The 14,776-nt window shown below is 49.0% G+C and overlaps 1 protein-coding gene across 1 annotated transcript; it reads left to right on the top strand.

Moving 5' to 3' along the window:
- The first annotated feature begins 5,931 nt into the window (after nt 1-5,931).
- Nucleotides 5,932-14,539, top strand: LOC123018685 (zinc finger protein 436-like). The gene is made up of 6 exons (XM_044420996.1): nt 5,932-6,339; nt 8,597-8,724; nt 9,558-9,625; nt 9,867-9,955; nt 10,128-10,254; nt 13,241-14,539. The coding sequence occupies exons 1-6, from the start codon at nt 5,932-5,934 to the stop codon at nt 14,185-14,187; spliced, it is 1,767 nt and encodes a 588-aa protein (XP_044276931.1). The 3' UTR covers nt 14,188-14,539.
- The last annotated feature ends 237 nt before the right edge of the window (nt 14,540-14,776 follow it).

The following is a 14,776-nucleotide window of genomic DNA, read 5'->3' as shown; positions in this document are numbered from 1 at the left end:
TTAGTCTTGTCTGCAAATTTGATCAGCAGACTGTTCACTCCGTCTTCCATGTCATTGATGAAAAGATTCAACAGGATCAGCCCCAGGACAGAGCCCTGGGGGACCCCGCTTGTCCCAGTGATTCCCCACTAATGGTTACCCTCAGCTTTCGGTCAGTCAACCATGCTGTAATCCACCGGACAGTGCTTTGATGTATCCCAAGACTCCTCAGTTTCTCCACCAGGATATCATGGGGCACTTTGTCAAAGGCCCTGCTGAAATCCAGGTAAACCACATCCACTGCATCCCCTCCATCCAGCCACCTCGAAACCTTGTCATAGAATTCCACCAGGTTTGTCTGGCAGGACCTGTTTTTGGGGAAGCCGTGTTGTGTGGCCGCCAGCCTCCCTTCCCTATCCAGCATCACTGGATCTCTCTCTATTATGAGCCTTTCCATTTTTTTTCTTACAATGGACGTAAGGCTAACTGGTCTGTAATTCCCCATGTCCCTTGTATTACCATTTTGAAAACTGGGACCACTGATGCCACCCTCCAGTGCTCTGGAACTTCACCCGTTCTCCACGAGGCCTCAAAAAAGGAGGCCAGCGGGCGTGAGAGAACCCCTGCCAACTCTCTAAGTACTCTCGGGTGTAACCTGTCAGGGCCTGGCGCCTTTGTAATGTCCAATGCCCTGAGGAGCCCCTCGACTTAAAAGGGGGGTGACTCTAATCTGTGCCCCTAAGTCCCCAGCCTCATCTAATCTCCTATGCGGAGCTCCCCCATCCTGCTTTGGGGAGAACACAGAGGCAAAATAGTCACTTAGCATCTGTGTCTGTTCCCTCATATCAGTCACTGGATCTCCTTCCTCCTTAGTGGTCCCACCACTTGTCCCCCTTCCTCTTCCTATTTACATGCTGAAAGAAGCCCTTTTTGTTGCTCTTGATATTCTTGGCAAGTCTCAACTTGTCATCAGCCTTAGCCTTACGAAGAATCCTGCGACAGGCCTCCTCCTCCTCCTGGTATACCCTTTTGTCTATTTGCCCCAGTACCCATTTCCTGTGGAGGTTCCTCTTTTGTCTAATCCCTCTAACCACCTCCTTTCGCATCCAAAGATGTCGATGTTCAGTCTTGTCATCTCTTGTTTGACCACATCCAGCTTGCCTTGATTGATGAATCTTACATTCCAGGTGCCTATGGAGTATAGATCTTTACAGCACTGGACTCTCCTTTCACCACCAGATGCATCCGCAACTGCGTGTCCTTTCAGCTTTGACCCAGTCGCTTCACTCTTTCTGGCTCTACTAGTACTAGCCCTCTGCTTTCCCCAGTAGCATACTGGACACTTTCCATCCTGAGGGGCTCATCTTCCGGCGTCCTATCTTTTTGCCTTTTGGTACTGTCCATGGGGTTTTCATGGCAAACGTACTGGAGTGGGTTGCCATTTCCTTCTCCAGTGGATCAGAGAGCATAGACCTCTCTGCTATGACCTGTCCGTCTTGAGTTGCCCTACACGGCATAGCTCATCGCTTCATTGAGCTACACAAGTCCCTCCACCATGACAAGGCAGTGATCCATGAAGGGGATTCCAACTCTACTATTCCATGAGTCTGCGATCTAGGGCAGGGGTCAGCAACCTGCGGCTCCGGAGTCGCACGTGGCTCTTGAACCCCTCTGCTGGGGCTCCGTCGCTCAAAACATGCACGGGCACAGCCACTGATCTGCTCCAGAGAAACTCCACTCAGGAACACAGCTCTAGCTAATCGCTGCATTCCTCTGCTAAACAAGCTTCCCTGCAGGCTCTCATGTTACAGGAAATGCTGCTGAAAGGATCCTCTTTGTCCCAATGTCATCTCCTTCCTCTGAATGTTAAAAGCTGCACTTGGGACCTGTCAGAATTCACAGCACTTGACTGTTGATCTGCTAAGCAGTCACGAAACACACCTAGATCTCCCGCACAGCGGATCTGGGGACCCTTGCTGATTTGCTGAGCTGCCCCCTGCCCCCCACCCCCCATAGGCCAACCATGGATAAATTGAAGAAAAGTTTCTGAAGGAAACCAAATGTTTAATGATACCTGGGTAGATTCATTTGCTTTTACTGCTGACGAACTTTTGGGGTTTGCTGCTTAATACATGCAGCCCTTTAGCACTGACTTTGACTCTGCAGGAAGCTGTTCTCCTTTTCAAAATATATGAAAGGAGTCCTACTAGTAATAATGTATGATTAAAAAGAACAGTTTTTAGTGACTGAACAAGAGCTGCAGCTAAAAAAAGATCTATGCAGCGTTATCTTCATTTTAGATGTCAAAAGGGTTTTGTGGCTCCCGGTGTTTCCTTTTGCGTGGGAAACAGGTCCAAATGACTCTTTGAGTGTTAAAAGGTTGCCGACCCCTGATCTAGGCAGTTGGACTTGATGGCCTTCCTGGCCGCTTCCAACTGGTCTATTCTGTGACAGAACTAGAACCTGTGGGCAGAAATGTCAGAGAAGAGGATTTCAGCTCAACCTCAAGAAAACATCCCTAACTGGAAGAGCTGAGTAGCCCTGGAAGAGGCTGACCAGGGAGGTGGTGAGCTCTCCTTTGCTGGAGGTGGTACAGCAGACCCTAGATGGCCACCTGTCAGAGATGCTGAGGATTCATCCAGGATTACAGAACCTGTGTGGAGCAGGGGGCTGGACTAAATGACCTCTCGTGCCCTTCCAGCCTCTAAGACAGAGGACTGATTGGGGCTGAGCCCTATGGTGCGCCTGCCTCAGAGGCGGTTTGGGCCCCAGGACCTTCCCATCTTCTGTGCTGTCTGCAATACTGCGTCTTTCATTTGTTGACCGGAACTAATTGATGCCGCGACCCTTCTAGCGATTCTTGCTGACAGCGACATTTGGACAGGATGGAGTCCTTGACTTTGATCCCAAGAAGCTTGGGCCCCAAGCACAAAGACATTCCCAGGAAAGCCAGGAGAACCGGTGAGGGGAGGGACGAGATAGCCGAGCCAAAGTCGAAAGCAAAAAGCAGTCAGGCTGCCCAGAAGCAGTGAAATGGCCTCATAATCTAGGGGGGCCTCGGCCTCCTGCCAAACAAAACAAAACAAAAACCCCCAGAAATTCAGCCTTGATTTTATTTCATCTGTATTATGTCTTGGTGGCATGAGGTGCAGATGCAGTCGAGATATGCTAAAGACTGTAAAACATGGGGGTTTTATAAGGAATTAACAGCGTTTGAGCAAGCAATGATTAAATCAGATGAGAAAATGGTTAGAAGATTATATGACTTCTTACTTGATAGGAAAATGGAAGATGAACAAGTTAAGGGAACTATGATAACATGGGCACAAAATTTTGGATATAATATTGAATTCGAAAAGTGGCAAAAGCTATGGGAGGGAAATATTAAGGTAACATTAGCAAGTTCGTACAAAGAAAACCTATATAAAATGTTTTATAGATGGTATTTGTTGCCAAATCGATTAGCTAAGATGTTTCCAAATATGTCAAATAGATGCTGGAAATGTTAACGTAAACTGGGTACCTTTTATCATATGTGGTGGACTTGTGACAATGTGAAAAAGTACTGGATTAAAATACATAAATGGCTTGAGGAAATGCTACAAAAACCTTTAGCTTGTAAGCCTGAAGTTTTCCTATTAGGTATTATACCGGAAGATATTAACAAACAAGAAATGTATTTGACATTACATATAATTACTGCGGCGAGGATTGCACTTGCTCAACATTGGAAAAATGAGGAATTACCCACCGACGAACTAAGAAAGAAAGATTCTGGACTGTGCAGAAATGGATAGATTAACTTTATCACTGAAGGAGATAGAAGATACTGACTTCTGTCAAACTTGGGAACTTTTTTTATTATTGACTGGAGAAACGGGACTTGGCTTAGATTTAAAGATGTCTTTAAGTTGTTATAAATGGAGTTGATTATTTTATTTATTTATTTATTTATTTATTAAAACATTTTTATGCCGCCCCATTCGCCGAAGCCTCTGGGCGGCTTACAACATAGATAAAACAATTATGGCTATGGAATGTTAAAAATATGTAGTAGGGGGCTGACCCAGTACATCCGATGTATTTGATGATTGATGTTCTTAGTAGTCGTTTAAAAATCTTAATAAAAACCTTTAAAAAAAATTATTTCATCTGAAACAAAAATCAGGTGCATCTAGGTAAACGATGTCCTTCTGTGGTCAGCAATATCCTAAAATCAGCTGTCGGATCTATTTTTCTGGAGAGAAAATTATAAACTGCGGCTTACCGAGTTTCATTACGCGATGAGTTTGTGTCCAAAAAAGCCTGAAAAAAAAACCTGCTCTGACTTGGTTTATAATGTGATTTTATAACATAGCTAGGATCCCCCGATGAATGTTCTGTGCGAACTGCATCTAGTCCCTCTTTCTGTAAACTCATTAAAGTTATGCATGTTCAAACGATCCTTTTAGCAATGCTACGATTTCAGCCAAGGTGCAGAGGGTGGGCATGCCCGGAGCGGAGCCAGCTGCGGCTGGGGTCAGACTAGATGGCCCAGGAGACCCCCCCCCCTTCGGTCTCGCTCTGTGTTTCTCTGAGCGGAGTGTTTTCGGTAAATACACGAATAGTGTCCCCACCCCAACTCGCGGATCTTGGAGGGCTCCCTGCCTCCCGCAGAGAAACCTGCCTCGCTGCTCCCAAATCGGCGAGGGGCAGCGAGGAACCGGCCCCGCTGCCGCCAGGGGGCTCTTCCCGGCCCCTCCAGCGGCCGGCCGTCCTCCCCGCGCCCCATCAGCGGCGCCCCCCGACCCAGCAGCCTCCTCCCTGCCCCCCGGACCGGACGAGAGGAGGGGATCGCCCGCACAGGCAAGCGTGGCTCCCGCCCTGCCTGGACTGCGAGGGGGGAGTGGGGGGTCGTGATCCTCCTGGAAGGGGGTCGCCCGGCCCTGCGGAGCTGCAGCGCCGGCCTCCCGCGGGGGCCCCGCACGGCCAGAGCGAAGCTCCGCGCTGCCCTTGCCGGGCCGGGGGAAGATTAAGAGGAGGGGGGGTGGGAGTGCCTCGCTCCCAGTTCCCGCACTGGGAAGAGAGGCGGCCGGGCTGCGAAGGGTTAAGGCTGGGGGAGGCAGCTCGGGCTTCCTGGAAGGGCGGGGGGAGGGAGGGGGGAGGGGAGGGGAGGGGCTGGAGCGGCGGCGGCGGCGGCGGAGGGGCTCTGCCCGGGATCCGAGGGGCCGGGAGCGCTGGGAGCATCCTCAGCTGACCCCCCCCCCTCCCGCCGCGCTGTCCGGGATCCCGTGAGTGCAAGCGCATTGGGGCAGGGAGCTCGCAAGGAGGGGGGCGGGGCGGGAGCGAAGGGCGCCCAGGCGGCGGGGGGAGACACACATCACGCGGAGGCAACAAAAGGCGCGGGGGGGCGGTAGGACTGGGGGCCCCCATTCTCCCCAGACGTCCAGGCTACTCAGCTGGGACTCCCGTGCGAACCCTGCGCCCCCTCTGGGGTCCCTTTCCCTTTGTAGAGGCAGGAGGACCAGGAACAAAGGCGACCCCCCTTGCCCCGGAGCCGCTTTCGCGGACGATCTGTGTCTTGGGGGGCACGAGGGGGTGCGGCGGGCCCCCTGGTGGGCAGGGGAGCCCCGGCCTGGGCTGTTCGTGCCCCACTGGCATCTCCCTCCGCACACATCCCCCCTCCCGATCGGGAAGGCTGAGGCTCCCCGGTCCTCTTGTAGGGCATCTTTGCCTTTGGGGGCCAGAATGGGGAGAAGCCCTTGCGCCTTGGGCCCTGCCCCATCCAATTATTTATTGATTGATTTATTAAAACGTTTTTATGCCGCCCCATTCGCCGAAGCCTCGGGGCGGCTTACAACATAGATAAAACAATAAGTTAAAATACCCATATCATTAACGTGGTCTTCTTGGCAGGAGCACAGGAGAATCCCCCCCCCCCGACCCCTTGCCTTCTCCGAGGCTTCCGGAAGGATGGAGATGGAGCAGCAAGGCATCTCTCCCTCCGGGTCTGGAGGAGTGCCCCGTCCCACCCCGACCGGGAGCAGCAGAGGGTTCTGGGACAGGACCGTGCAGAAGATCCTAGGGGGGGATGCGGCCGGCTCCGACATCCAGCGCCGGCGCTTCCGGCAGTTCTGCTACCTGGAGGCCGAGGGCCCCCGGGAGGTGTGCAGCCGCCTCCACCATCTCTACCGCCAGTGGCTGAAGCCCGAGAAGCACACCAAGGCTCAGATGCTGGACCTGGTGGTCCTGGAGCAGTTCTTGACTGTCCTGCCCCCAGAGATGGAGAGCTGGGTCCGAGAGTGCGGGGCAGAGACCAGCTCACAAGCAGTGGCCCTGGCCGAAGGGTTCCTCCTCAGCCAGGCAGAGGAAAAGAAGCAGGTGAGGGCACGGACCATGTTTCCCGAAAATAAGACTGGGTCTTAGAAGAATTTTTGATCCAAAAGATGCACTAGGGCGTATTTTCTGAGGATGTCTTATTTTTTCATGAACAAAAATCTACATTGTTCATGGACAAAATTCTACATTTATTCGTGAACAAAAATCTACTTTGAGTCACGTCATCTTCTGGAACATCGTCCTAACTCTCTAGACCCTGAATTGTGTTGCAACAGATGTCCGAAATGCGTCCGCCTGGCTGATGATCTTTCTATTTAATTCTATATTAATATTATTCTTTTAGAATTCAATCCATCCATCATGGGTTGCAAGGGATATCCTAAATGTGTCCACCTGGCTTATGAGCTTAACTGGGGCTTATTTTTGGAGTAGGGCTTATATTCCGAGCATCCAGAAAAATCATGCCAGGGCTTATTTTCCAGTTAGGTCTTACTTTCAGGGAAACAGGGTAGTTCCCCAACCAGCTCACTCAGTTCGTAAATACCAATGTGTATTACCGGAAACAGGAATCCAAAGCACTTGTATATCGTAGCGAATTTCCCCATTCATTCCGCAACCCCAAAATATTCATTAAAATTATTACAATACTGTACTATTTTGGATTGCAAGTAGGAGACCCTGCCCCGCTTTGACGTAATCGTGGAAGCAGATTCTATCCAAATGACACATATTAGACCTGGTGCAGGGCCTTCTCTGTGGTGGCACCCAGATTGTGGAATGTGCTCCCCAGAGAGGTTCGCCTGGCACCAACTTTATTATTATTATTATTATTATTATTATTATTATTATTATTATTATTATTATAACATTTCTATGCCGCCCCTTGCCGAAACCTCGGGGCGGCTTACAACATGATAAAATACAGTGTCAGGCCAACCCCTTCTTATTTGACCATCATTTTAAGGATTTTAGATGTTTGAAGGTTTAAGATTACAGACACATTTTCTTTTCTTTTTTTCTTTAGTTTTGTGGAATCGACTGTTATTTATTGTTTGCTTGTTATTTATTGTTTTCATGATTGGACTGTTGTATTACTATTTTAATTATCGGAAGGCGTCCTGAGACATTTTATTGGGAAGGACGGAGTATAAATGTTTCAAATAAATACATAAATATTAATCATCCAGTTTTTTAAGGTACCATATTAAACTGCTCACTTTCTAGACGCAACTGTTATTATTGGGATGCAGAAGAAATGGTCCTGTTAGAATAGTGGTTGTCACAAACAGGGCAGTAGCTTCAGCGGTTCTTTAAGGGGCCTCAGTGGCTTGGGGAATATAGAGATCTCACAAAATGAGGAGGTGAGCCATTTCTCATTCTGCTTTTGTACTGATGCTCTAGGATTGTAAGCCATCCTGGGACAATTGGATTATATAGGACAGGATAAAGATATTCTTAAGAAATCAATATATGGCCTTGTAGGATGAAAAAAACATTTTAGGCACCATACGATACAAAATATTAATGTTATGTTATGTTAGTCATGAACTCATGGCCGACCCAACCTGACTCCGTGGACAACCTTTCTGTCTCCTTTTGCCCTTGCTTGTTCCCAGCATCTCCAGGGAGTCGTTCCTTCTCATCAGGTGGCCAAAGTATCTGAGCTTCGTCTTCAGGATCTGGCCTTCTAGAGAGCAGTCAGGAGTGATCTCCTCTAAGATGGACTGGTTTGATCTCCTTGCAGTCCAAGGGACTCGCAGGAGTCTTCTCCAGCACCAACAAAAGGATAAAGCAAATACCAAATATAAAGAAAAATCAAATTTCCTTTGAAAACCTTCGTGGCTGGTGTGAGGGAGACGAGGCAGAGGAGGGCAATTGTGGCGGATGCCTTTCGCGATCATAGAATCACGATTGGCTCGAGGGTATCTTTTTATTTCCGGGCAACTTTAACAGGAAAACTAACCTTTCCACCAAATGCTGCCGCTGAGCCCGAGCATCCCAGCATGGGAGATGATCATCCACGATCCCACAAGAGAGATCAGGTGACTTTCGGCTGCACGTCCTCATCTTGCAAGACACCACTTGCTTCTCAAGTTAAAATCCTTTAGGATGTTTGCTGGTCTTGCAGGACACTCACAGAACAAGTGGCTCATAATCCCTGGTTTTACTGTATCTGCATTTTCTGCTTTTCCAGGAAGCAGTTTTCAGAATAACCAAATGCTTTTCAACCAACCTTTCCCTCTGTCTTCTTCGTTTCCTTTTCGCACTGCTTTGCCCGGGACTGTCGCATCGATTTCAGGTACCGGAGGCATCGGCCAAAGTGGCTGCAGATTTCTGCAAGGCAGAGGAGGTGCCCTCGGGCAGCAGGCTGATGCTGCTCTTCAGGGAGGCAGCGCAGGAGAATAACGGAAGTCCCCCCCCCGCTGGGTGAGTACCGCTTCTCTTGTGTTCTTTGAACTCCATGGACCATTTTGCGTTCCCACGTCTGCTCGGCGATGGGTGGGATCCTTTTCTCTGGCCTCAGCTGGCAGCGTAAAAATCAATGCAGTGTCAAGCACTGAAAACTTGAAAGCCACAAACAAGCCCTTTTGACTTATGCCTAATTGTGGAAGGATTGCTTCTGGACAGGCAACAGCATATGGAATCACAGAATCACAGAATACTAGAGTTGGAAGGGGCCATGAAGGCCATCAAGTCCAACCCCCTGCTGTTTCAAGACACCACATTACACCATCCCACTCAGAGGGCTGTCCAGTTTCTTCTTGAATGTCCCCAGTGTGGGAGAGCCCCCCAGCTCTCCAGGCAGCTGGTCCCACTGTCCTATTGCTCTGAGAGTGAGGAAGCTTTCCCTGATGTTCAGCCTGAATCTGGGTTGCTGCAGAGTAAATTGATTAGTCTGTGTCCTCCACTCTGGCATCAGCAAAAAGAGACCCTGTGACAGCCTTTGAGGGACTTCTAGATGGATATCATGTCCCCCCTTTCTCTTCTGAAGGCTGAACATGCCCAGTTCCCTCAGTCTCACCTCACAGGGCAGTGTTTCCAACCCTGGATCATTTTTGTTGCTCTCTGCTGAAACTCTGGCAAAGAAAACATTTTTACATGGGGAGGTGTATAAAGAGGAGGCATAATATCCAATCCTTGAAATTAAGCTAAAGTTAAAAAAAAACCCCTACAGCTGTCAGGAAAGGGGAATTTTTAAAAAATCAAAGCCCTGTTGAACGGGGAAACAAATATTTTAAATGAATTATCGGTGTTTTTAGCAGTGATGGGATCAAGGAGGACCTTTTTGGCAGCACTTTGGGGCTGCCACAGAAAGGCTCTGTCCCTCGTACTGGACTTTAGCCGTAGACTTCAGCCTCTGCCGATGCCCTCCCAAATTAGGCAGCATCCAATATACGAAGGCAATGCTTAAGATATAAGTGGAGGGATGCAAAGCCTCCCCAGATGATGCTAACAGGTGGGTGAGAGTGACCAGTTCAAATTCTGTGCATTTCTGTGCTTTAAAAGGGAGTAACAGCCACTGTGACCCAGGCCACCCTTCTGATAAGTCCCTTTCCTTCTCTCTCTAGCAAGCAGCTGTCTATCCCTGGGAATTCATTCCCGGCCTTCTCCGACGTGTGATGGGATGAAAGCAGTCTCAGCGCGGTTGCCGGATCAGGTAAGACCAGAAGAGCAGGAGAATCGGCCAGGGACTTTTTCTGGGCTGTGCCTCTTTCCTTTGGATTCCTCGAGGCTGCCCCAATGGAAAGTGCTAGAAGCAATGGGCAAAACTCGGGACTCTTCAGGAGAAGACTTTGTGCATGGTGACATCATCTGTTTTCTTCTTTCAGTGCCCTGTAAGCTTCGAAGAGGTGGCTGTCTATTTTACGGAGGAGGAGTGGAGCCTGCTGGATCCAGGCCAAAGAGCATTGCAATGGGAAGTCATGGTGGAGAACTATGGGAACCTGAATTCTTTGGGTAATTCTCCCTCTTCCTTATCTGTGCATGAATCCAGGGCATTTATATTTTCCCCTTCCAATATTTAATAAATAAATCCCATTTATTTATTTATTATGATGGATTTATTGGGTCATTTATTGTAAGCCATCCAGAGATGTCCAGTAATGGATGGGTTAGAAATACCCCATTAAGTGTGTGTGTGTGTTGTGTTAGTCACAAACTCATGCCTGACCCATCATGGCCCCATGGACAACATTCCTCCAGGCTCCCCTGTCCTCTACCTTCCCCGGGGTCCACCTAAGCTCACCCCAACTGCCTCAGTGACCCCATCCAGCCACCTCATCCTCTGCCATCCCCTTCTTCTTTTGCCCTCAATTGTTCCCAGCATCAGGCTCTTCTCCAGGGAGTCCTTCCTTCTCACTAGGTGGCCAAAGTATTTGAGCTTCATCTTCAGGATATGGCCTTCTAAAGGGCAGCTAGGGTTGATCTCCTCTAAGACTGACTAGTTTGATCTCCTTGCAGTCCAAGGGACTCGCAGGAGTCTTTTCCAGCACCCCAATTCAAAGGCTTCCATTCTTCAGCACTCAGGTATATATTTCCGCATGACAGCTTACAGTACTAATTCAAAGCCATAAGACCCAAAACAGCAGGATCCAGAATATGACAAGGGCAAAGTAAGAACCTTGCAAAATACTGGAGCTCCGATGAAGCTTCCGGAGCTGATTAATTAGTATTCAGGGGCAGCCCATCCTCTAAGGTGTGCCAGGTTCAGTTCTTTTTCAACCACCATCACAAGCACATTCAAACTTGCCATTCGCTGGTCCTATAACTCAGAGTGGACAGCATTCTCTAACCTTGCAAGGCCACACAGCTTTCCGCCAGACGAAGTCTCCACCATCCAAATCCTCTCGTTCCTCAGCCCCTTCTACAAAAAAGTCCCCCTCTTCTGATGGGACTGTGCAGCTTCCATGTCCACCTTCCGCACCCCACTTCAAGCCCAATGTCTTGTCTCATCTCCTTATCTGGAGGTTCCTCAAAGACCTCCTTGACCTTGCTCCACCAGTCTGACAGCCCAGCCCGCCGTGGAGTCTTTCTGTCATCCTTCATGAACTTGACAAATAGCTGAGTTGGAAGAGGCCGTCAAGGCCATCAAGTCCAACCCCCTGCTGTTGCAGGACACTATGTTACACCACCCCACTCAGGCGGCTGCCCGGTTTCTGGACAGAAGATTGATCCACCTTATCTCACCTTCCACAAAGATCCAGTGGTACTCTAACTTGATTCCACTTTTCTAGTGAAAGTCTCCTCTGCCTTTCGCATTGACAAGCCCATTGCACTTCCAGCCTTCCAACCCTGTTGGAAGCTAATCCTCTGCTTCTTAGGCCTCTAGCTTTTATAGGGCCAGGTCATAGCCTACTCATAAATCACAAAGACTTTATTATTATTATTATTATTATTCAATTTATATCCTGCCTTTTTCCTACAAAGGGCTCAAGGCAGCTTACATCATTCTCCTCCTCCATCTTATCCCCACAACAACAACCCTGTGAGGGAGGTTGGGCTGAGAGTGTGTGACTGGCCCAAAGTCACCCAGTTGGCTCCATGGCCGAGCGGGGACTCGAACCCAGATCCTCTGAGTCCCAGTCCCACGCTCTTAACCACTACGCCACACTGGCTCTCGACTTCATTGCCTACTATGGCGATGACCACCTAATGGAGATGCTCCAGGCTGATTTCATGGGGGCTTGCTAAGTGGATCTCTCACGTGATCCACCCCATTGGCCTGATCCATGTACGTTCCACCAGAGCAACTCCACAGCCACATACAGCAGAGAGTCTTACCGATCTCTGTTGAGCTGTGAGCTGATTGAACCCGTAGCCCTTCATTCACCACTCTCCACTAGATGTTCGAGCTACAATGCATGGCACTTTTTGGTTAGGTTGGGGTTTCAGTGGGAAACCCCTAGTGCTGGGTATGCCTTAGAGGAAGGGCACCCACCAAACCGGGAACCCTCCATGAAAGAAATTAGGAGAGTAAGTACCCGGAGGAGGGCTTTCTCTGCGGTGGCGCCCAACCTATGGAATTCACTCCCCAAAGAGGTCCGCCTGGCACCGTTGTTACTGGTTTTTCGGCGCCAGGTAAAGACCTTTTTATTTAAACATCATTTCAATTGTTAAAACATACGATCTGGCCAGGGCAACTTCTTCTTCCTTCTCTTTCTCCTCCTATATTTTTATTTTATACTGATAATTTTATTTTTGTAAATCAATGTATTTTTTGTATTTTTATATTTAATGGTAATTTATTATGTACTATTGTATTTCAATGTATTTTATCATGTTGTAAGCCGCCCCGAGGTTTCGGCAAGGGGTGGCATAGAAATGCTATAATAATAATAATAATAATAATAATAATAATAATAATAATAATCAGCTTTGGAATCCTCTCGACTGATATCCACACATGCACACAAACCCCATTTGCTTGGGACCAGGATGCCTGAGGAATGTCTCCTTCCCTGCATGCCCTCAAACCCCTTCAGATCCGCAGGGGAGCCCTTGCTCCGGGAATCCCCTTTGAAGGAGGTAAGAAGGGTGTCTACCCAGAACAGGGCCTTCTCTGTGGTGGCTATGGAATGCAAACTTATACTCTATTCGACACCAGGACATGACCTTTTTATTCAGCCATTATTTTAATAATTAAGAATTTTAGATGTTTTAAGATCTGATTACAGTCGCATTTTCTTTTCCTTTTCTTCCTTCCTTCGTTTTCTTTAGTCTTATGCAAGTGTTTGTTTTATGTTTGTCTATTATCTCTTGTTTTGATTACTATAACACAGTATTGTTATATTATTATTTTATCATTGCAAGCCGTCCTGAGCCGTTATCGGAAAGGATGGGATAAAAATGGTTTAAATAAATAAACAGACTTGCAGAATGGGATGCAGCCCTTGTGAATTGCATTTGTCCTCCAATCTGACACTCGATTCCTCGTATTTTTCAGGTGAAGCTATAGAGAGTATAGGAGTTGCTGAGCCACAGGGAAGGAGAGCTGAGAGACCCTCTCAGCCATGGCATAAGGAATCCCCTTGGTCGGAACAGGCCAGCTTCCCCAAAATTTCCCTCCAAGAAGAATGTTGGGTGAGTGACCAACGGCCAGCGTTCCCAGTGCGTATAAAATGCTCACCCGGCAAACTGGGCCTGAGAAGACACCAGAGAAGCCACAAGGGGGAGGCCGCGCTCAAGTGCCCCGAGTGTGGAAAAAGCTTCAACCGGCGCTACAGCCTCACTAGACACCAGAGAGTCCACACTGGGGAGAAATGGTGGACCTGCTCCGTATGCGGCAAGAGCTTTAGCCAAAGGTACCACCTCACCAGGCATCAAAGAATACACACTGCAGAGGAGTGGTGGATCTGCTCTGTGTGTGGCAAAAGCTTCCGCTGTAGCAACAGCCGGATAAGGCACGAGAGAATCCACACAGGGGAAAAGCCCTTCGAATGCTCTGTGTGTGGCAGGCGCTTCAGTGAGAGCTCAACCCTTTATAAGCACCAGCGGGTGCACACAGGAGAGAAACCCTATAAATGCACGGAGTGTGGGAAGAGCTTCCGCCAGAAGATCAATCTCACGCGGCACCAGACGGTTCACACGGGGGAACGGCCCTACCCTTGCGCTGAATGCGGGAAAAGCTTCAGCCAGAAGGTGAGCCTGACATTACATCGCACGATCCACACAGGGGAGAAGCCATACAGCTGCCCCGAGTGTGGGAAAAGCTTCACGCAGAGGATAAATCTCACTTCCCACCAGAGGACACACACAGGCGAAAAACCATATTGCTGCCCTGAGTGTGGGAAGAGCTTCAGCCGCAGCAATAGTCTGGCGGATCACTTGAAGCACCATGTCAGCGTCCAGTGTGCAGAGAGCCCCTCTGAAGAAAAGCCTCTGTTCGAGTGACCCTGGGAGGATTGGGGGCACGGGACACCCTGAGACAGCACCAGTTTTCCGTTCAAGGACTCCAGGCCATGTCCTGAAAAATCACTAAATCTTGCCCGATGTGCTATGCTGGATTCCTCCCCTTCCTAGCCAGCTTGATCAGGTTGGCAAAGCTGCTGGGAATTGTAGTCCAACACCTCTCAGGGGCACCAGGCTGGGAACCATACCTAGAGGAGGGGCTTCTGCGCAGTCCGGAGAAAGTATCAGGACAGCTCAGGGTAAAGATGCTTGAAATCCTGCAACAATTCCTATTCACCGGTGGAAACCAGAGAAGGTGTGAGGATGAGAATTGAATGGCCATCATCTGCGCCCCTGCCCCAATTGCCTCCAGTGCAATATATCTCCCCCCCAGCACAAAAGGGGTCTTGCAAATGGGGTGGGGAAGTGCCATCACAAAGGGCAAACCTTCAAAGCATGTGAAGTTCATTCCCACCCACAAGTGCCTGCTCCATTTTCACAATTTGCAGCATTTCATAGAATCCTGGAATAGTACAGTTGGAAGGGGCCATGAAGGCCATTGGGTCCGACCCGCTGCTGTTTCAGAACACCA

Source organism: Varanus komodoensis, unplaced genomic scaffold (genome assembly GCF_004798865.1).
Source record: "Varanus komodoensis strain SLA01 unplaced genomic scaffold, ASM479886v1 scaffold113, whole genome shotgun sequence".
NCBI classification, from domain to species: Eukaryota; Metazoa; Chordata; class Lepidosauria; order Squamata; family Varanidae; genus Varanus; species Varanus komodoensis.
This window is presented reverse-complemented; position numbering and strand designations above follow the sequence as displayed.